Below are 23,101 nucleotides of genomic sequence, written 5' to 3'. Positions count from 1 at the left end.
GGCCCGGGGAGCCCCAGCCACGCACAGCGCCCCCGGGGTAGCGGGGAGCCGGCGGGGAGCCCCAGCCACGCACAGCGCCCCCGGGGCAGCGGGGAGCTCCAGCCACGCACAGCGCCCCCCGGGTAGCGGGGAGCCTGACCTGGGCAGCTGGCCCGGGGAGCCCCAGCCACGCACAGCGCCCCCGGGGCAGCGGGGAGCGTGACCTGGGCAGCTGGCCCGAGGAGCCCCAGCCACGCACAGCGCCCCCGGGGCAGTGGGGAAGACCCCGGCCCCTTGCTGACTAGAAGCATTGTGGCCACCTTCGTCTCTGACCCCACAGCCCCACCAAGGACGGAGTTTCAGAAGGGTCTCCAAAGCCACGCGTGGGCCCGGCCCCGGTGCCAGCTGCAGAAAAGCCCAGGGAGGGCAGGAGCTTGGGGCTGGTGGTTTTTCTCAGCGCTGACATGATCCGGGATGCAGGCATTCAGAGGCTTTATCCGTCCTGCTCCTCGTGCTGACCAAATGGCTTTTGGGAGCCCTTTGGGGACAGCGAATTTAATTCTCAGGAGTACTGGTTTCTGAAGCACAGCCCCACTTCTCACGGGTATGTTTCTCTTCCTGTTTTCCTGACAATAAAACGCTGCCCTTCATGAGTAGATGGAACCAGGGCTGTGGCTGGACCCATGCCACCTGGGTTAGGGTGAAGCCTGAGGGGGGAATAAGGCTGAGGCCATCGGGAAAGCAGGAGATGCCGAAAAGGGTTAATGAGAAAGTGGTGGAGAAAGTTGTGGTGTGGATCCCTAACAGCTGCCTGGTGCTCAGCCTGCTTTACAGGCTGAAGAGCGGCAGAGACACAGCAGCTCTGGGAAGTATCACAAAGATGGGGCAGGAGGGGTGAGGCTTGGCCAGGCTGCTTCAGAAAGCTTATTCCTCTCTGCCTTTTGAGGTTTTGGTATTTACTTGGCTTAGAAGAGCTCTGGTAGACTGGATTGTTGGACAAGGGAGGTTTGGGGGGCATCTCTACTTCAGAGTAAGTTGGGAGAAAGGATGCTGGTCCTTGTAAATGTTTGTGTGCCTGCTTTGGGGTGGTTTGCTGTTTCTCTTCCCCTGGCTGTTCTTTGAAGGAGAATGGGCCTTTTTCTGAAGAACTCAAGCCAAGGTGGAGGAGGCAGTGGTGGGGGCTGGGAGCAGCTCAGGGCTGTGGGTAACCAGAAAAGGAGACAGTGCGGTACGTCAGGGCTGAGAAGAGCTGCGTGGGGAGCGACACTTCCTGGCCACGTGGTGGGCTTCAGCATCTCGCTGTTAAGGAGCCCAGCCCGTAGCAGCAAAAATAACTGGGGTGTTTTTGGTTACTTGCTACCCCACCAGCTGGAGCTGCATCCTGGGATGTTGGCTGGCCCTGGCTAACCCTTCCCGTCACATTGAGTTGATATGGAACAGGCAAAGCCCCGGCCAGAAAGGCTGAGCTGGAGATGATGTGAATGCTTTTCCTAGCCGGCTGCTGGGGTGAGGGCGCTCGTTTTAACGTGCATTACCTGAACCTCTTTTGCTGTGGGGAGAGATGCCAGGGGGGCACCTCCTGGCAGGGTTTATTTTGGACGGCTGTTGTGCCGGGTCACTGGGCTCATGTTAAACTTTGCAAAAGGCCTTGCTACTGATTTATGAACTGGCAGTCTGCAAATGTGGCTTAGATTATAAATAGCTGGGCTGTGTGGGGGGATGGATATTAATGCTGAGCGTGGCCTCGTGCCAGTCCACTGACTGTATCTCTAGCTGCAAGGCGTAGCATGGAGGGATTTAGGCAAGCATTTAGGGATATGGGGATGGGGAGGAAATCACTTTTATAGAGTGAAATATATCTCTGACTGCTTCATGCCATAGCTATGTTTGGGATGAGATGTGAGACAAGCAAACTAAAAGGGATGGCCTTCTAGGAGCTGGCTTTTTGAGGCTGTTTCTCTTCCCTCTTGCTGTCCTTGGGATCCCTGAACCATCACTGCTGCTGTGAACTTGGGAGGCCTTTTTTCTCCTTTACAGGATTAATTGACCACAGAATCTCAGAATACATCCTTGCAAGGTGGGTTATAAAATGTCCTTCCTTGGCTTGTATTTCCTTTGGGGCACATCATCTGTTTGCTTTGCTCACTGTGAAGGAAAGGAGCTGCCCGAGTGTCCTAGCTTGGCCTGTGGCCTTCTAGGTGTGAGGAGGTGAAGGCAGTCTGTGTTGCTCCAGTAATGGTGATGGTGACCACTGCCTTCTGCCAGTGGCTGGGTCTCTTTCTGGTGGAGGTGGCCTCGGCTGCAGCTCAGCCCAAGTGCCTTTTCGTGTTAGAAGTTCCTTTTACCCACTGCCACTGCTACCTTCTCTCAGGTGTGTGGGTCGGTTGTGCCAAGTGAACATCAGGCTGTGGTGTGGATGAGGCTGTGGCAGCTGGAGGAGTCGCGGTCAGCAAGGAGGGAGCCCATGCCATGTTTACTGTTACGGGTCTGTGACTGTCTCCTGTGATGAGCCAGGGACTGGGCTCCCCTGTGCTGAGAAGGGCGGCAGCAGCGCCCATGCCCGCATCACATGCATAGCCCGCCAACCTCCCCCGCCGCCATGTTGGGCGCCGTCCTCTTCCCTCCAGCAGGGGGTGGTGCTGGGCGCGGAACGCTGCCCCTCGTGGCGGGCTCCTGTCCCTTTAAGAACGTCAGAGGTGGCCTGTCCGTCAGGGCCCGCTGCGCTCTCCCATTGGCCGCCGCGCTCCGTGCCGCACCGAGGGAGCCGCCCTGCTCTATAACGGGGTTTACCAGCACCTTCTCAAGGGCGCTGCTGTGCGGCTCAACCATACTACGGCATCAGGCCTGCCCCGCCTTCCGCGGCTCACCGCGCGGATACCGCCGTCCTATTGGTTCATGAGGAAATCTATCAGGCCTTGTTCCGCCTCAGCAGCGGGAGCGCCACTGCCCATTGGATTTACTAAGTGTCGGTCACTCTTACTGCTCCCGCGGAGCCGGGCTGCGTGGTTGGTAAACTGAAGTGCCTTTCAACTATGTGCCCACCACTTTTGGCGCTGTGGGCCAATTAGTATCCGAGTGAAGGCGACCGCCGTTCTTTGATTGGCTAAGGGGCCTCCAGTTGGGGTAGGCTGCGCGCCGGATATATCTAGCCGGCTGCAGAGCACGCCGTTGCGTGAGGTGCTTGTCGTCCGCCGGGCAGGCCTGTGGTGAAGCGACGCCTCCCGCTCCCGTCCCGCTCCGCCCGCAGGTGAGGGGGGAGGGTCAGCGGCCGTAGGGAGAGCGGCCCGCAGCCACCGGCAGGGCCGCGGTCTGTGGGGGAAACCTGGGGGCCTCACTACACGGTGCTTGGCCTGAGGCGCAGCTCCCCTCGCCCCCCCTTCCCCCCCCCCCTTCCCCCCCCTCCCTTCCCCCTCCCATTCCCGGTAGGCCGCGGTCCGTTGGTTGGGGGGGGAGGAGGGTGTACCCACTCGCGTCCCCGGCGCCGTGGTGGCTCCCGCTGTCCTGATCTCGGCGGCGCTTTGTGGCGAGCGCCCTCCCTCCTGACCCCGTTGTCGGGCTTTCGCAGCCCACTGTGGGACTCTGGAGCGGGGCCCTGAGGCGGGAGGAACCTCCTGGTTTCGCGGCGCCCTCTGAGGCTGCCGAGGCGGGAGCGGGACACTGTGGTGCGCTGCTGGGCCGGCAGTTACCTGGAAGAGAGCGTTATGTGCGGGGGGAGGAGATCGATGGGGGATGGGGATCGACGGGCCTTCATTGTGCGAGTAGAGATGCGGAGCTGCGAGCTTTGTTCTCGGCTTTACAGACTCCGATGTATTTCCATCCGCTGGCCTTGGTGGTTGTTTGTCGGTTGGGTGGTTTTTTTCTTTCCTTTTGTTTGGTTTTGGTGTTTGCTTGGTTTTTTTTTGAGAGGAGTGGAAGCTAGGTATGAGAGGGTCCAAAGCTTCGCGTGTAGCTGAGGTGGTTCCTTTACGTAGTTGTAGCTACAGATTAACGCAGTGATGTTGGGGTGCTCACCTAGCAAGTTCATGTGTACAGGTGTATCAGTTGGTAGGTGTCTTCCTTGCTCAAACTTTATAGCTGAAGAGACTCCCGATTCGACCAGGAAGAGAGCGTGTATCTTACTCTGACTTCCCGCATGACCTTGGTGGGATCCGAGATTAAGCCAAGATTGAAATGCGAAGTAGTGCTTGAATGAAGACTTTCCAGCCTTTTGTAAGGCCCTAGATATACTTGCTGGAGGAAAACCAGAGAGTAGGCTTCCATTATATCTTTGAGATCCATTTTACTCCTGCTCTTGGTGGCCTGATGGGTTAGTCATTCTCAGTGGCCTTACCTGGTGACCTTTTGTGTGGAGGGTTGCAGGCATCTGATAAGTACACCTTACAAAGAAAGGGATACTTTTTAATTCAGAATTGGTTGAAAGCAGCATTTGCAGCAAGCCGCCATCTTTCCAGTGTATGCTATTTTTGTCTAGCCTTGTGCTCTCACAGCCAGGAGTGACAGCTCTAGGAAATGTGGACCCTGCTACCAAGCTCTGAAAGCTAGTGCTTCCAGGTGTCATAAATCAAACGTGGTGTCTGTGTGTTGGATTGTTTTTATCTAACAAGACTTTTTAGGTTGGTGTCTTAAAGAAGTACCTAAGTTGACAGACAAAAAACTGCATTTCAAACCTTTTCTGATGTCTTAGGTCAAGTTTTCTCTTCTTTTATTCTCTCTCTCTCTGAAAAAGGTTACAGGTTGGACTTGATGATCTTTGAGGTCTTTTCCAACCTTACTGATTCTATGATTCTACTGTGTTGTCTGAAATAAGCCTAATAGTATTGTTAAATAGATACTTCCATGATACTGGTGGTAGTACCTCCACATCCTGTGAACTGAACTCGCCTTTTTCTGGGGTGTTTCACTCAAGATGCTTCTTGTGAAGTTGTGATTCTAGCCTTAAAAAACCCCAAACTGTACTGGACAGAATATACAGGTGCATTGAAGGCCAGCTCTAAGTATTTACATGCTTGAAGTCTTGTATCCTAATGCTCATGGAGCATCTATGTGATTAAGATCTCTCGACTTCTTTGATACAATCATGTTCTGGGAGCTAGTTTGCCTGAAAGGCAATGTTAAAACATGCTAGGAAGTGTAACTGCACAAAAGCTATCAGGAAAAGAACCAAATCAACACTGGAACCTTTATAAAAGTGTATCTTAGCTTTAAATATAAAATCTGCTATTTGAAAGGATCCTGTATGCATCAGACACTGAATAGTGGTCTCCACTTCTTGACTTGTATGAATTAGGCAGCTATGGTTTTTTGCTAGGTTGCATTCTTTCAAGTGTTAACTCCTTAAGTTGAAGGCTAGAAAACATAATTAAAGTTAAGGTAGAAGACTTGGTAGACAAGCTTTTCTTTGTCTCTGTGGGTCAGGTATAAACATCAGGATCTCCTGTGGAATCCTTTGCATTTGCAGTCTTAAACATCAAAACCATACCAAAAACCCCCTTGTTTGTACACTGATTGTAAGCCCACTGCTCTGCTGTGTGTTTTGCTGTTGGCACAAGAGCACCAATAGAGTTCAGCACAACTGATGATACTTTCCAAGTTTCAACATCCTAATTTTAAACATGAAATCTTCAGGTGCCTGGTGAAACAGCAAGTGCTTTATTGGTTCAGAAAGCTAGTGTTTGCATTTTAGCCTTGAAAATTGTAAGGTGAACATAATATAGAAGTGAAGATTGTTACTAATACATACATATGGATATTTCTTTTCATAACTACTGTCTATTGAGAGAGCACTCACAAGATTAACATAAATGGATTGTTTCTCGAGATGGAAAACATTTGAATCCATTATTGGAGTTGTTAATATTAGAACCTGGGCCTTTCTAAGTAATGTGATGGAGGAAGAATCAAAGAGGAAATCGAAGTAGAGCAGGGCTCTGGCAGGGTGGTGCTGGTGATTATGCTGAGTATAGTCTGTTGTGCTTGAACTAAATTGAAGGTTAAAATGGTAGTTTTGTCTAGAAAACTGGATACTTTTTAACAGGTACCTATATAAAGTCTCCAGAGCTGAAGTAATTGTTAACTTTTTGCTGAAACTGCCAATAGACTTGATTGATAATCTTTGGTACCTCATTGAGTGGTTAGAAAAATTACTACACTAATCTGAGGTCCAGATTTCACTGTATGAAGCCTGAACCTCTTCCAGAAAGACATAGCTGGTGGAGTACAGCTTTCAGAGCTATATTATTTTGAGCTCTCAGTTGTATACAAATAATCTCTAATGAACCTGAATCTCTGCTGAGGCAAACATGAAATTGTGTATTCTGGAATGCTGGTGGCCATCTTTCATTTTCCTCTGCACTGCTCTTTACTGTTTTCTCGTTTCACTCGGGAATATTAGGCTCACTTTCTTGTTTTGGAGTATCTAACCCAGTAACAATGCCATGATGGATCAGTCTTAAGTGTTAGTATCCAGTTCATACCTGAAATTCGCTAAGAGGGATAGAGGTGAGAGTTCACTCTTTACAGGTATCTGTTGCTTGGCATGCACAAAATATTTTGTGAAACTTTAATCCTGGTGACTTCAGCCCAAGTGGGAGTGAGCCTGAATTTCACTGTAATGTCTGTGTAGTTTGGGGTGTTCTGATCTTCCTCTTCTGCTTATGAGTAACTTTTGCTTTTGACTTAAAAAGCTGCAGTGGAGCCAAATGGAAAAATTGCAGACCTAAGAGAAGAGGACCAGACCTGCTGCCAACTTCATCGAGTTGTTGGAGCAGCTCTTGGATGTCAAAACAAAACCTGTTCTAATGGCAAAATCGTAGGGTCTGAGTAGCTACTTTTTTGTGAAGCAGTCTGGAGAGCCATATAGGCATAAAGCTGACTTAATTTTTCATTTTTAAAAAGTGAGTAAATAAACCATTCAGATTAGAACTATCCTACCACTCTTGAGGATGAAATAGGCGTGCTGAAAATGTAATTTTACAGAAAACTTACTTCAGATTGTAGGGTAAATGAAGTTGGAACAGGCCTAGTTAGAATTGAGAAAATCCTTCACCCAGGTTCAGGAGAAAGTTTGCTTAGGAGAATCTGAGGAGTGTTTTTAAAAAATTGTAGGAATGTCTCTGAATTCTCAAGGGTTTGAGAAAACTCAGTTAATTTTCTTTACGGACTTCTGTCAACTCACTTGCAAGGGCCAATTCTTTTTCTGTAATGCTAAATGCTGTGATGGTAGGAAGTGTTGCTAGTTAGGCTTAGTTAGCCTTAGCTTAATATTAGAGTAGTTCCTTTACAGCAGCCTTGCTTGACTTTCTGTTAGTGGTAAGATTATTTCCAGCTTTTCTCTATCAGGCTGAAGCAGGATATGAGCAGCTGCATGAACTGTTGCAGTACAAAAAGGAGAGGAGATGAGGCATATTCTGTTCATTTTGGAGCTGTTTGTCTGACATACCTAGTTACAGCTTCTCAACAGCTGATGAGTGGACTTCTGGAAATTGTTGAGTATGCAGACTTGAGGCTCTTTTGAGGGCAGGATGATCAAATTGTCTAAACCTGCTTTTATTGGCTGACCTACTGCAGGTGAAGTTCTCATGAAAAGTCCCCAAGTAGTGATTGAGCTTCAGGTTGTAATTCTAAGTGAAAGCCCGATTTTAATGGCAGAGTCCTGCCATGGGAGGAGTTTAGTAAAGTAGCTCTCATCCCATGGCTTGCTTTTTGCCTTTTTGGGCATCCAGAGGTACCAGAGATTGTCTAATTTGGTGCTTTGCCTTTTTGTTTGGTTTTAGGCAATGGGGATTAAGTAATAGGAGCTCTTATCTGTGTTTAGTTTAGAGCTTCCACCTCGTCTGCTTCATATTGTCGGTCATGACTAGGAAACTTCTAGTGGCTTGCTGAGAGATGCAAAGACTTACTGAGAAATCTAAGACAACATTTTCACTTCTCCTATCATAAATCTGTAGGGTACATCATTGAAACAAAGGCAATAAACTGCACGTGGAACTTGGTGTGCTGATCTGTGTGTAATGTCAGAAAGCTTTGGTATGTATGTATCTTCTAACCTTCAGTGTTTTTCTCCTGTGACACAGTGCAGCAGAACTTCGAAGAAATAATGCTAAATACCATAGCTGCAGTCGAAAGGGAAGCTCCAGGTAACTGGCTACTGAAAGGTGACACTTGCTGGGTTGTGGGCATAGGGCAGTTGTTACAAACAAACTTACAATAAAACCTGTTTCTTGCTGCTAATTCTCAGCAAGGATTCCAGTGCTCCTACTGCTTCTGCAGAAATGCTATCCTCCTCTTTGTATGGCTACTTTTTGTGTTGTTGAATAGAAGTGATGATCCTGTGGTACAAAGTAGAAACCTGGAAGCCAGTTGAGACAGCTTTAAAAAGGAAGAAAGGAAAAACCCCAAACATTAAAACTATTCCAATACTTGAGGCAGGTGAACTTGAGAGGAGAATGCAAAAAAACCAGCTCTGTGGGAAACTTATGATACCACTTACCTTTTAATGCCAAATTATGAAGATTATTCTTCTCTCCTTTTAAATATGACCTAATTTGCTTTGTGTCTGTGGACCTTTATGCTTCTAGCTACAGGAATATTACCTAGTATCTTTTTCCTTCCCCTGATAAATGTTCCTTACTGATCTCATCCACCTTAACATAGGTTTTAGGTATTCTTCTTTGTATTTTGTTTCTTTGCTTTTGAGCTTAAAGCTTGAGAAACCACATTTCTCTGAAATGATCACTGTTCTTTTAGAGTCTGAATGATAGTTCATCTCTCTTGCTTGGCAAAGCTGAACAATACAAGAAGCACTGAATTTTGTCTGCAAACTGGCAGACTCCGTCGTATCCATCAATTTATGGCTCACTTTTAGGTTTGTTAGCAAAAACACAGGCTGACTTCTAGAATGACAGCTCTTCTGCAGCAATTCATGGTTTGTTTATTTGTATTCTAGCAGTGTTTAAAGGGCTGTGCATTGCTCCTGAGTAAGGCTTCCCATCTGCCACTGGCAAGCAGAGGGTGTTTTCAGTACTAGCATGGGCACTGTTGAATCTAATTCTGAATTATTTTTTTTAATCCTGTAATGAAAATGTTTTTCTTGTGCTTAAGTTGGGATTGATTGCTTGGATACTTTGATTAGAAAATAGATAAGCTTCTAATTTGAATCTTCTCATCTGTATGTTGATGTAGTGTCTAGCTTTTCTATAGTGCCCTTTATCAGTGTATCTCAAAGAGCTTCAGCGTGGGGTTCAGGTGTTGCTCTGCCTTTCTGCAGCATCAGGATAATTAAGCACAGAGAAAGCTGTTTGCCCAAGGATACAGCCTGATTATTTTATTTAGGATCCAGCTCCTTGTAACACCTCAAGTACCCTTGAACTTGGACCCTGTCTTTGTAGACTGTGGCTGTCACACAATAGACACTAGTCACTGTAGCGGGTAGAGAAATGTCTGTTAAGTTTGAGGAGCCAGATCTGTGGCTCAATAGGTGTTGCTTTTGAAGACTGAAGGCTCTTGTGCCTGCATATGTCTAGCACTTCACACTGCTCTCATCTCAGCTGCTGCAGAGTGCCTGCTTCTGGATGTTCCTAGTAAATATGTATCTTACAGACCATCTTAATGTTTCCAGGAGATACTGGTGAGAGCTTCTTGCTGTGGTAACCTCAACTTGTTCCAGTCTTTCAAATATTTCATTATTCATTGGATAAGTTATCCCATCACTTACCTTTCAGGCTGTGGCTTCTAAATGTCTTGCCTCCTGTGGAAGGGTGCAACCTTTAGGATAACTTCTTTCAGACAGAGTACTTCTCCTCTGAACCTCTCAAGATACAGAAAGTTTAACTGGTTGTGAGCAGGCAACTTTCTGTAATGGCTTCTGTATAAAGCATGGGCTGCATGGCTGTGGCACTGTTGCCTGTGACATTGCCCACTTCTGCACCCAGTGGGAGGCAAGTAGAGATATATTTTTTTAAAGGAGGTTAGTGTTTTGAGACTAAGTTTGCCTACTTACTTGAAGTGCTTTTTCTATGCTTCATAATTTAGGCTCGAGGTCAGCAACTGAGCTTTCTTTTTTGTTGCCATTCAATAGTGAAAGTTGTATCATGCTGTGATGTGAGATACTCTTATCTGGTGCACTGTAGTGTATGTTACTCTTCCTACTTGAGCAAGCTGGTGTAAGAGCATTGATCCCCTGTTGAGATGGGCACTGGAATTTGCCTAGTGATGCATGTTTGTGTTTCGTTGTTGTCCGTATTTTCTACCTTAGTTCACACAGGTAGCAGCTTCTCTTTTTGCTTAGTCAGCAGCCCTAGCAAATGCTAGTTACTTGAATGGTGTGGAGAGTTGGAATTAACTGGGTTTGCTTTGCTTTTGTTGTTTAACTTTTAGTCTAGATCATGCCTGTTGGAGGAGTTTTGGGTTTTTTTTCTTTGTGATTTTATTTGTACTATTTGTCTTTTTATCTAATGCAGCATTAGTACCTGCTTCTAGTGCTGGTTACTCCATATAGATAAATGGTTTGTGCTTCGAATGTGCTCACCTGTTGCTAAGCAACCTGGAGAAATCCCAAATGACACTTAATTACACAATCCTATTAACTATTGACCAGACCTTTAATGTCCAATGAAATTGCTGGTTGCCAGCTTTGTAGTATGGTGTGCTTAAACACACACACCTCTTTTCCATGCAAGCTTTTCTGGGTGTTTTAAGTTTCCAAAAACCCCTTTTATGTTATGGAATTAATTGATACTAAAATGAGGGAGTAGTGTTGAATTAGAAGTTTGACATTCTGGCTTAAAGGGGAAATTTCTCTTCATCTCGATTATGCATCTGTGGCACCATCAGAGCTGCTCTTGTATCATTAAGAGGTACAGTTGTAGAAAGGAAAGATTTGAATTACATTTCAAAGAAGCTAAGGGGTGGTTGGAAAGCGTATCACAGCTCTCTGACAACATCTTGGTTGGTTAAACCTATAATTAAATGGACAGATGGACACATGGGGAGGGTGGGAGGGATGGGGGCAAGATGACTCTTCTGGTACCCTGTAAACTATAAATTTGTGGAGGTGGGTGGGGCTGTAGCATCAAACAAATCACCTGATAGCACACAAATAGCCCCTAGAGCAAGTGTGAACTGCTGTAGGCTCCTTCCCTTCATCTGCTGTGTAATGTTCCAGTCAAACAGGGCTGTAAAGCGGTGGTGTAATGTTGGATTTGAAACTTTCTTGTATTGAACTGCCAAGTCAAAAACACAAAAATGAAGATGTCAGAGAAAGGTGTAAGGACAATGTTAAAGACAAACCATGGTTCAGTGTTAGTTAACTTCTGTTACTACTGATGCTTTCCTTGACAGATGATGTTTAAAACTGCCACACGCTTTAGGAAGTGACTTATTTCAGCGGGGTCTTTTCCTCTGGCTTGTTGCATGAGGCTTAGTTCTGCATCCGCTGGTTGTCCTTAGAGCCTGAACATTGTGTAATGTACATTAGAGAGATATTTATTCTGTACCAAGTCTGTCAGAGGCAAGATCCAGACTAAACTCCTTGTCTGATAGTTTGTTTTTTTTCCTTTAATAATAAATAAAAATAAAATGGAGTTGAGACAGCAATGGTTTAGTTCACTGTAGCAATTGGATAGGAAAACACTAACGGATGCTAGCTGTTATGTATTCTTAGCCTGTGATTTTTCAGACTATTGAGATGCCATTGGGTTTTGTGGACCTAAATCTGAATTTATGTAAATGGCTCTAATTTACATAACTGTACTTTAGAAATTGAGTGCCTAGCATTGATTTTCTGCCAAGTAGGAGCATTATGACAGATGGCGGAATTTTCCACCAGCCAGGTGATAACCACTGCAAAGGAGATATTTGTCTTTCCGTAAATCTCTTGGCTTAAGGAAAGGGTTCAGTGATATTGCAGAACTGTTCCAGTGTATTTGTTGTAATTTGAGTTATCCAATTTGTTTTACATCCATGGAGTGATAGGAATGCATGTTTATGAATGAATCTTAAATCAGCTGATTTTCAGCGTTTCTTGTCAGTCCTCCCCCTTGCATCATTATCTCAATTGACATGGAAATGTGTGGGTAAGCTTCTATCAGGAGTAATGTAGTGACAGTTCAAGCCTTTGGTACTATTATGCTCTGGGCAGCACAAAAGGAGTATAAAATCTTTGCAGTTATTCTTAGGTCAAGGAATAGCAGAGTAAAATTGCTCGTGAGTAGTAGGGAGTAAGTATTCTCTCTGGAGATGCTTGGCTTCTATCATTCAGGTTGTGCTGGCTGGACAGCAGGAACAGATGGTAACTGGCAGCGTAGCAGCAGGTGCAGCAGGAGTGAAAACAGATTGTTGTCCTCTGATTAGGTCACGTAAAGGTTTTTCCCATTTCTTTTCAGATCTGCATAATGAGAACTGGGCACTCAGCTATTCCTCATTCCATGCTAAAGTTAGTTCTAATAGATTTTGCACCCCTAGCCGTAGGGAAGGTTTTTTGACTTGTTTTTTTTTAGCACACCAATATGACACACCTAATAAGCACAAGACACTTGACTGTCAGTGTCTTCAGTACAGCACTGGAACAGCTCAGAACAGCAGTGAAGTTGGTGTGCTAGTGGGTTAATGCAGGCAAGGACTCGCTGAATAGTAGCCTGAAAGCTTATGATGAATGAGCTGTTGAGGTTTGAGTGCTACAGGTAGCAGTTTACTGTTGTGTAGAAGTTAAGCTTTGTATATTCATACCCTGGAAGCAATAGAAAAGAATTCCCCAAACAGCCTGATTCAGCACTTAACAGAATTGAGTAGAAAACCTGCCTACTGACATCTGTAAAAATAAGATGATTTCCCTTGAATTCCAGGGGAAATTAGTCATTACAAAGACATAAAATGCAACCCCTGCACTTCCTCATCCTCACCTGAGACGGTGAACAAGCAACGTGTATGTTGTTCTGTGTAGGGCTCTTGTCCTGTTCCCACTGGTATCTTGGTGTGTATGGTAGGAGTGGCTTCTAACTGCAAACTCTCAGTGCAGAGGCAAGTTTTTTAACTGTTGTGGAGCAGTTCAGTCTTGCACTGTCAGTTAAGCTGAGTGGATCTAAAAGTGCAAATCTTGTCTGCCTGCCATTTTAATTCCCACTGCTTTAGGGTCATCCTGCCCTTTGTAATGACAGAATTTCACAAGTGCTTGACAGGAAACAAAGTTAAATGAGGAAATCAGTGGTACCCACAATTTATCCTTGCTTTACTTGTGGGTTTTATTTCCTTTACTGTCTGATGATACACCGTGGGGATCTAATTTAACATGCACTAGAAGGCAAACAAGTTGAGATCTCCGAGGTTTTTGTCCCTTCAGACTGCCTGGTCTCGGACATCTCTGTGTAACGTGACACTCGCAAGTCAAAGGCTTCTTCAAACCCACAGATACTTCCTAAAACGAAAGTAGTCTGCAGAATTTGAGCATTTCCTGCAGGCCAGTATCACTTTCTGCACAGTTAACTCTTGAAAGTAGCCTCAAAACAACCAAAAGCTTTGGGATGTATTGAAAAGCCTTGTTGAATTCTGGATCAGGTTTGGTCTTGTCCTTTCTGCATGTTGTCATGTAAGTAATACTTCCTCGTAAGGTGGTAATAATTCTAGTTATATCTTTTGGGTTGAATCTTAAACTGCACACCTGCCAGGGTAGGAATCTGTGTGCTGTATCTTCAGCTAAGCTGGATGCTATGCAGGTTGTCCATTATTGGGAGAGAAAGTCCTTTGAGCTGCATGTGGTCTTTTAATGCCCCTTTTGGTCAACAGCTGCTGGACTCACTGCAGAAAGCAGTTTTGCTAGCTCTTTTGTGTCCACAAGGCAGGGCCTGAAAGCAAACCATCATATACAGTCTGTGAAACATCAACAGCAAAACGATCTGTTAAGCACCCATCCTGCTGTCTGTTGGTATAATTGAATATGAAGCAGAAAACCTAGTATCAGTCTTTTTCCCCTTCCAGATTGAACCTGTTTTGTATGAGTATTTGAAAGCAAGGAAATACAGGAATGTGCTTTAGTTTTGACTGATCTGCACTGCCGGTACATGTGGTGTAATCTTCCTGCAAAGATTTCCCTTTTGTAACTTGCAGATCTGTGGAAATTAGGGAGAAGGTACCTAGATCCGTTTGTCCCCGCACCTGGATGGTGCTTTCCATTTGTCTGATCCCCTGGATTTAAGTAAGGTGACCTGCTGAGCTTTGTGGAATCAGGGGTAGAGCAAGATGGATTTGTTTCTAGCATAGTAATTTTAATATAATCTGATATTCCTCTACAGTATTTGTCACTTACAAGCAAGGACTGTGCTGCTAGATAAAAATAGATTGGACTTGTTCTGACCTTTTGAAAATGCCTCTAATACACTAGCACAGGCTTTGCCTTAGAACATCTGACTTTTAATTCTGATTGTGGAGTCAAGTGAGGTAAGTAGAACTGGGATCGACTGTAAATGACTGAGCTACTTAGTAAATCCTCTTGAAGAACCATACTTGCTTCCCACCTGCTTTTTACTGTAGGATGATTAAATGCTGGCATGTTATGAGGTAGTCTCCCTTACCCATGTGGCCTCTCCCACCCCTGGTTTGGTACCCAGCGGTCTTCTCCTCAGCACAAAAGACTAGTGACCGAAAATGCATTGGTGTTAAACTGCTTACTGTGGTAAAACAGCTGATGGGTTTTGGTGCTTGCTTTCCCCTGTGATGATGGGGTTTGTGCTATCAGTATGTGAACAGCAGCCTGAAACTCTTCTTTTATGGAGCTTTTTGAATTCTTTTTTCCATAGTTTTCAGTTGACCAAAGAAATGGTGATGGAGAAGCCAAGTCCCCTGCTGGTCGGGCGGGAATTTGTGAGGCAGTACTATACTCTGCTGAACCAAGCACCTGACTACTTGCACAGGTAACATTCCACTTGATCATCCCTCTTTCTGTGTGAATTTCTGAGTTTGTATGTTAAAATTGGTGCATAAGCTTATGTCTTGGCTAGCTGAATGTGGACACTTAAATCTGATTTACTCAAGGCAGACTCTAGGTGTAGTTTGCTTTAAGTTTTGCTCAGCTGTCTTGAAATGTGAATAATAAAACTTGGAGGCACTCTTTAAATCTGTATTCTGATTGTTACTGGAATGCTGCTGGATTTGCTCTAAGCAAGCAAAAACGAATAGTGTAAATCAGAAGTATGTTGTTTGCTGCTTCTATTTGTGATCAGTATAAATTAAAGTTGGAAAAATGTTACTTAGTTAAGCATTTTTGTAGTTTTGTGTTGACACAGTGCCCCCTAACCGGGGGAAAAACATTGAAAATGATTGTTTGCTTGTATATTGGTGTCTCAGTTGTACCAGCAGTGATTTGATAAAGTCAGAGGAATTTTGAATGTACAGAAAACTACAATCTGTTATCTAAACAAATTGGTTCTGTTTGATTTGACAAATATCCTGCATTGCTAGAACTAATCTCATTTCTGAAGACACACTATATTTTGCTGTGCTAGAAGTAGCTAGATAAATACTTGAAACCTTCCTTTTTCCAATCTTAGGAACACTGGACAGCTGACCTTGTCCACTGGGGAAGGAAAGTTTCCAGTGTCCTATGGAATTCAGTTTTAGTCCTTTTATCTTCTAGCAGAATGTGATCCCTTGATGTTCATGACTATTTAGCTTGTAATCCCTCAGTGAAAGTGGGAGCTATAGCTGCAGTGCTTCCCTATAGACAAAATAAAAAGTACCATTAGCTCCTTGCTCAAGCTTTTGAAGTAGAGCTTGAAGGGAAGCCTTCAGCAACCTGGGTATTGAAGGCACTGTGTTGCTTTAGGGACCTTGTACAGAAGGGGGAGGATGAACTGTCTGGCTCCTTTGAGACTCTGGGTGTCTGATATGCCTGAATGCTACAGTTTACACTGGAGAGCTTTGCATTCTCCTCTTTGATTAAAAGCCCTCAAGTCCCTGAGAGGTTAATAGAATTTGTTCTAATAATTCAGATAGAGTTTATTATTCTTAGTGCACTCTGATGTAGAAACTCAGTCTTCTTAGATAGTCATGCTCAGTGTTAAAAGTATTTCTTTCCAACAGGTTTTATGGAAAGAACTCTTCTTATGTCCATGGTGGCTTGGATTCTAATGGGAAACCAGCTGATGCAGTCTATGGGCAATCTGTAAGTGCTTAACAAGCCCTTTTTTTCTCACCTTTGTGGTTAAGAAACACATCCAGCTGTGGTTTATCCCCCTTTGTCCAAGTGCCTTCACTTAAAAAAAGGGGGAGACAAAGCTATGTAAACAGCAATAGTTAGACAAGTACTTCCTTTAAAGTTAATAATGCAAAATTGCTTATAAAGCAGACTTTGATGCTGATGAATTTTCTCTCTTGTTCCCTCACTCATGTTCTGAAACCACGTTTCATGGTTTTGCTTTCTTGGAAAGCCAGAATGTCTTCTGCAGTGCAACATCTGTACTGTTCTTCCACAGGATATCCACAAGAAGGTGCTGTCATTAAACTTCAAGGATTGCCACACAAAGATTCGCCACGTGGATGCCCATGCCACCCTCAACGATGGTGTTGTAGTCCAGGTGATGGGAGAGCTCTCCAACAACATGCAGCCCGTGCGCAGGTTCATGCAGACGTTCGTACTTGCACCTGAGGTATGCTGCAGTGAGGGCTGCTGTTGTACTGCTTGTAATGTGTCAGGGTGAGTGAGGCCTGTCTGATTCAGTGTTGGGATCTGAAGGGTTAGGCTGGAAAGTTTGCCACAAAATTCATCAGTGTTCTGCAGATTCTTAAGGAGATGGCACCACTTCTTTGTGGTGATATGTTCACCTTGGATAGCAGTTACAGTTGTAAATAGCCTGATATTGGCTACTAGGTATGTGCAATGTAATTTATCTTTTGTTCTTCAGCATTTTAAAGTTACCTTTGATTTGCCCCCCGCCCTGCAACTGATCCTCTTGCTGGGAAAAACTAGCAGAGGAACATGTTTCCTGTCATTTGGTGTGGCCAACAGGAGCAGGGAGGTTATTCTGCCCCTGTACTCAGCACTGGTTAGGCCACACCTTGAGTCCTGTGTCCACTTCTGGGCTCCTCAGTTTAGGAAAGATGTTGAGTTGCTGGAAGGTGTCCAGAGAAGGGCAACAAAGCTGGGGAGGGGTTTGGAGCACAGCCCTGTGAGGAGAGGCTGAGGGAGCTGGGGTTACTTAGCCTGGAGAAGAGGAGTCTTGGAAGAGACCTCCTTGCTGTCTACAACTCCCTGAAGGGAGGTTGTAGTCAGGTGGGAGTTGGTCTCTTCTCCCAGGCAACCAGCACCAAAACAAGAGGACACAGTCTCAAGCTGCGCCAGGGGCGGTTTAGACTGGATGTTAGGAAGAAATTCTTCCCAGAAAGAGATTGGCCATTGGAATGTGCTGCCCAGGGAGGTGGTGGAGTCACCATCAGTGGAGGTGTTCAGGAAGAGACTGGATGGGGCACTTGGTGCCATGGTTTAGTTGATTAGATGGCGTTGGATGATCGGTTGGACTCTATGATCTCGGAGATCTTTTCCAACCTGGTTAATTCTATTCTGTTCTATTTGAAGACAAAGTCAAGATGTTCTTGTATAAAGTGCTGACTTGGCATTTGAGGTAGCTTTTTGAATAGGCATCTTCTTTGAATAAACCAATTCCCATAACTGCAAAATTGCTAATAATTGATGGGATAAAAAAAGAAGACTATTACAAGATCACTTTATTTTCTTGTTTGGAGCTAAGGCTTGATACTTCAGACCCTAGAAAGTTCTTTTGTTTCCCAGTGTTACAAGCTATTAGAATTAAAAGCTCTAATAGGATTAACTTTTGTTCTCCTATTGTTCCCTGCATACTTGACCTGGTAGTATGATGCATATTTTGGGGGGTTCTTTGTTTGTGGTACTTGGTTTATTTTGTTTTCTTTTCTTGTTCCCCTGAATAACTTTGGTTTAATCTTACATGGGAAGGATGATTTGCTCAAGTGTTTTTTTTTTTCCCCCCCAGTTTTTACATGATGTAAGTTGAATCAGTTCCTCCCTTTGATTTGCTTCTAGGGTTCTGTTGCAAACAAGTTTTATGTCCACAATGATATCTTCCGCTACCAAGATGAGGTGTTTGGTGACTCTGACACTGAGCCTCCAGAGGGTAAGTAGCAGGAATTTTTGCATGGTTCCTCTGGTATTTGTTTTCAGTCTGTATCAACACTCCATTCCCAGACCAGAAGAAATCTTGCTGGAGAAAACACAGCAGCGTTAAGTTTCATGTTCTCCTAGGTTTTTTGCTTGCCTCTGGTTTCCTTGCACTCCAGTGAGCAGTTGTGACATGCAAATGATTATTTTTCTGGCATATTCTTTTCTATTAAAAGAACTGTGAGCCTTATTTTAGCAGTTGCAGTTAGATTTGTAGGCTATAAATCTGCTTCTCTGAAGTATTTGGAACATGTTTGACCTTGGTCAAAACTGAGTAAGCCAAGTAACAGCAGTATAAGTGAATGTTTGTTCCATCCTGTGTCTTGATAATGCTTCCCATGTGCAGAGACTTCACCTGTATGTTGTGGAAGATATCTTATGTTTGAACCATGTACTAAAGATGTGGGTGGTGTGTTTTTTCCTTTTCTGACTTGATGTAGAATCAGAGGAGGAAGGGGAGGAACCTGAGGAAAGACAGCAGACACCTGAGGCTGTTCCTGATGATACTGGTGCTTATTATGAGCAGACTGTCAGGTAATAACATCATATTGGGTGAAGTCAGATGTTGCATAATACAGACTGCTTGTAGGACAGGTCAAATGAGTGTGGTGCTGCTCATGACTTTTCCTTCCAGTCAAAAGATTTCTTTTTACTGGGCAGGTGAAACCTAAGTGCTGTCAGGCTAAGTGTAGAGACTGAATTTTCAGTAGATGTGATGCTTTTGCTGCCCTGTAATGTAAGTGAAATTCTCATCCCTGTGCAACGTGGCCTTTAAGGCAGATCAGCCTTGTTCTTCCTCTCAAAGGTGATATGTCTGACTTATGTCTTGCACAAGTAGCATTCCTTACCTCCCAATCATAGAATCACATCTAATAGCACCTTTTTTACTTTCTTTTTGTGGTGCTGTATAATAGCAATGACATTGAGGAACATCTGGAAGAGACAGCTGCAGAAGCAGAGCCTGAGCCAGAGCCAGAACCGGAACAAGAACCTGAACAGGAGGTGCAGGAGGAAAAATCTGAGCCTGTCTTAGAGGAGTCAGCTCCAGAAGAGACTGTGGAAAAGAGTCCTTCTCCAGCTCCTGCTGATCCAGCTCCTGCAGTGCAAGAGGACTCCAGGGTAATGATAGTGGATGGCTTTTCTTCCTAGACATGGTGGTTTCATCACTATGTTGGACTCTCCTGTTTTACAGAGTGTGGTCCTCTCTGGTAACAGATAAAATATTAGGAACTAAAAGTGTTTAAACACTAATTCCAGCCCTTCAAATTACTTTTGTGACCATTTGCCTCTTTCTCATTAGTTCTTGACAGCAACAGGTAGTCAGAATTCCACCTAGTAACTAGTGGGTTAAAATTCCAGGAGCTAAGGTGTATTTGGTAGGTACCCTGCATCTGTTAGCTGTACCAGAAATGTATTTTAGAAGGATGAAAGCATCTGAAACTGAGTTCCAAACTTTATTTTTTACTTCTCCTCTCAGACATTTTCCTGGGCATCAGTAACCAGTAAGAACCTCCCTCCCAGTGGAGCTGTTCCAGTTTCTGGAATACCACCTCATGTTGTGAAAGTACCGGTCTCACAGGTAGGAATTCAGCACCTAGAGAAGCTGTAAGTGCTAAACAGGCTGATGGTAGACTGAGGTGGGGAAAAGCAGTGTGAAATCTGCTTGTGCATGGTCTGAATGATCACATTCCAAAGACTTTGAAATCCTGTGTTTCCTGGTAGACTTCATTAATGTTATTCCTTGGCTTTTGGGTTGAGGAATTTTCTCATGGAGGGGGGGAAAAAAAAGGGAGTGCTCACATGAGAGGCTGAATGTACCTGCATCTAAAATGATTGCACCCTCCTGACAAGAGGCAGCTTTTCTTTTTCCATTGCCTGCTCATGAATGAGGTTTTGTGATGAGGGAGTTTGTGTAATAGTGACTGCCCCACTTGGGGCAGACACTTCACTGTGTATAACTGAGTGAGGTGATGTTGAAATTCTGACTTACTCAAGTGGCATTTTTGCTTTCAGCATATTGGCCAACATGAGCTAACAGGCATTTTAGTTATAAGTCAAAAAGAGCTTTACCTCCACTGTATTTTCCAGTTACTTTAGCAACAGCTTGATAGTGGACTCTCAAAAGCAGAACTCTGCTCTTATCTCTGATTCTTTCCTGTTATCTCTCTTTCTGAATCTCTACAGCCCCGCCCTGAGGCAAAGCCTGAATCTCAGACCCCACCTCAGAGACCTCAGAGGGATCAGCGAGTGAGGGAGCAGCGAACAAGCATCCCACCGCAGAGGGGTCCTAGACCAAGTAAGAGAAGCTACAAAGAACAAACTGTTCACTGCTATTTGATGGTTTGAGGGGAAGCAGTATGACAACTAAAGCTTTTAAAATCTGATTAGTTTTGTCAATAAATGAATTAGTTCTACTTTTTTAGCTATGATTGTTACAGATGATCTTGGTTTGAGTGTTTGTCAAGCTTCAGAGCTGAATTTTGCTAGCATACTGTTGAGGTCTGTAGGTTTCTACTCAGGTGTTTGGCTTCAGTCAGGTATTAAGCAAAGAGTTACAAACTGTTTGTAGAAAGCTTACCTTTTCTTATACAAATGGGTAAATAATAAGAATTCTGATTCTTTTATAAGGTGCTGATGTGGACCATGGCTTGATTGTTTAGTGTTTGTTGTGGGGATTGACTTTTCCTTAACCAAATCTTACTTCCTTGCTCAAGTTCGTGAGGGCGAACAAGGAGACGTGGAAACCCGTCGGATTGTGAGATACCCTGACAGTCATCAGCTGTTTGTTGGGAACCTCCCCCATGATGTGGATAAAACTGAACTTAAAGACTTCTTCCAAAGTAAGTTAATGCTTTGCTCAGCTTCTGGGGCTTGGGGGGTTGCAGCCATAGGTGTGGCCAACAGAGCATTCTAATGTATGACCCAAGAACTTGGCTTTTCTCTTGCAGGCTATGGCAATGTTGTTGAACTCCGCATCAACAGTGGTGGAAAGCTCCCCAATTTTGGGTTTGTGGTGTTTGATGATCCTGAGCCAGTTCAGAAGATCCTTAGCAGCAGGGTAAATAAATTTCTAGCCAGTGTGTTTTGGTCTGGTAATAACAGACAATGCTTTTTGCGATTACTCTGAGGAAAAAAATGTTTTACTTGGTCCCTTTGGCCTTTCTTGAGCATCTAAAAGGAGGTACGATGTTTTTTCCCCTCCTGTTGGTAGGACTTGTGCAGCACTTGTACAGATTGAGTCTTTTGTTATTGAAATAGCTTCTAACAAATTAGGAGAACATGAATTTATTCATTATAGAGCTTTTCACCCGATGGGGAGTTGCTGAGTTCCACACAGGAAGCAGGTAAATACCTTTCAGGAAGGCAAGGTAGAGTCTGACCCTACAGACAAGTAGAATCTTGTTTGTCAAACAGACTGAGAAGAGCTGGAAAGGGAGAAGCTGTACAAGTGTGCAGGTTGCGAAGGGTTTCTGCTGGCAAAGGCAGGGGGTACGTGCTCAGCTTGTCAGCAGCAGCTTGACTGCAGTGTGGTGGTAGGCAGTGAATCTGGATGCACCACAGATGCTTGACCTTGAAGAGTTACTGACGAGTCATTAATGAAAGGACCTTTTCTGCTCCTGTTTGCAGCCCATCATGTTCAGGGGAGACGTGCGCCTGAACGTGGAGGAGAAGAAAACGCGGGCCGCCAGGGAGGGCGACCGCAGGGATAACAGACCACGTGGACCCGGAGGCACTCGTGGGGGGCTGGGAGGTGGGATTCGAGGGCCTCCACGTGGAGGAATGTCCCAGAAGCCAGGCTTTGGAGCTGGAAGGGGGATCGGGCAACGCCAGTGAAGGCATCCCGGATGTTGACACGGTGGCGCAAACCCTCTCTTCCTGCCGATTTGTGAATTTCAGCCTTGGGTATCTTGGAATGTGGCCCTAGCCTGTTAGAGACTGCTACGTTTGATACTATTTTGGCCCTTTTTGGTTTTTTTGTTTGTGTTATGGTTTTGTGATTTTACTTTTTTTGTTTTGTTTTTTTCCCCCCCCCTCCCTCTAGTCCTTGTCCCAGATTCCAGCTTTGTGGAACAACGCTTTAGGAAAAGTGGATTTTCAAAAGAACTGAATCTTTTTGCTCTTGGTTCACCTCAAACTTAACGGACTGGATTCTCTTTTTGGTACCAGTGGTTGGTTGGTTTTGTTTTGGTTTTTTTTTTCCCTAAAGGAATGTGTCTTTAATTTTTCTTTACTTCTGGGTTTTTTTTTTTTCCTCCCTCTCCCCCCCCCCTCCGTTCTACTGAATTTGGGTGCATTTCAGTCAGCGGAATGCTATTTCACGTGCATGTGTTCAAGAAGCCTGTAGGAGAACATAGTACTTTGGCAAGTGTTTCAAGGGCAGGAAAGAACTCTTGGTGGTGATGCATTTTGGAGGCCATCCGAACATCCCTTCTGGGTCTGGAGACGTTGCCACTTGAAAGATTTGACCTTGACCTTTCTCTCTGTGGGCGCTGTAAAAGTGGAATAATGGCTATCTGTAGGATCTCTTCTTTTTGTCCTGTTGTTCTTTTGATACACGATCACGGAAAAGGAATTGGAACTGCTGTTTTACCACTTCAAAAGTTCTTGCTTTTATTTTGGGTTTGGATTGTGGGATAGGTTTTAAATGTCTAGAACTTGACTCTTTAAAAAACAAAAAAAAAAAAACAAACAACACTTTTCCTGAACTTGTGAAATTTATTCTTTTGTATTGAAATAGGGAGGTTTCGGTGGGTTTGGTTTTTGGTTTTGTTTTTCTTTTTGGGTTTTGTTTGATTGATTATTAATTTTTTTTTTGTTTTGGTTTTTTTTTTCCATGTTTAGTTTGTATTTGTATAAAAAAAAAAAAGAAAAAAAGAGGAAAAAAAAAAAGAAACAAACAAAAAAAAAAACAAAGCAAAATTGTTGTGCCTTCTATTTATCTCT

The 23,101-nt window shown here is 44.4% G+C and overlaps 1 protein-coding gene across 2 annotated transcripts; it reads left to right on the top strand.

Moving 5' to 3' along the window:
• The first annotated feature begins 2,989 nt into the window (after nt 1–2,989).
• G3BP1 (G3BP stress granule assembly factor 1) lies at nt 2,990–22,175 on the top strand. Of its 2 annotated transcripts, none has more exons than XM_054168534.1 (12): nt 2,990–3,226; nt 14,766–14,879; nt 16,048–16,129; nt 16,440–16,613; nt 18,023–18,113; nt 18,598–18,691; nt 19,072–19,276; nt 19,635–19,736; nt 20,342–20,453; nt 20,872–20,997; nt 21,085–21,215; nt 21,785–22,175. In XM_054168534.1, the coding sequence occupies exons 2-12, from the start codon at nt 14,785–14,787 to the stop codon at nt 21,989–21,991; spliced, it is 1,419 nt and encodes a 472-aa protein (XP_054024509.1). In that variant the 5' UTR covers nt 2,990–3,226; nt 14,766–14,784; the 3' UTR covers nt 21,992–22,175. The 2 variants fall into 2 exon arrangements, with proteins under 2 accessions (XP_054024509.1, XP_054024508.1); XM_054168533.1 differs by lacking the exon at nt 2,990–3,226 and adding an exon at nt 14,506–14,526.
• The last annotated feature ends 926 nt before the right edge of the window (nt 22,176–23,101 follow it).

Source organism: Dryobates pubescens, chromosome 16 (assembly GCF_014839835.1).
Source record: "Dryobates pubescens isolate bDryPub1 chromosome 16, bDryPub1.pri, whole genome shotgun sequence".
NCBI lineage: Eukaryota > Metazoa > Chordata > Aves > Piciformes > Picidae > Dryobates > Dryobates pubescens.
This window is presented reverse-complemented; position numbering and strand designations above follow the sequence as displayed.

Excerpts from the sequence above, each read along its gene's own strand:
- G3BP1 (XM_054168533.1), top strand. Across the intron at positions 18,114-18,597 it reads TGACACTGAGCCTCCAGAGG|AATCAGAGGAGGAAGGGGAG; the intron begins GTAAGTAGCAGG and ends GACTTGATGTAG. Across the intron at positions 20,998-21,084 it reads ACTTAAAGACTTCTTCCAAA|AACTTGGCTTTTCTCTTGCA; the intron begins GTAAGTTAATGC and ends GTATGACCCAAG.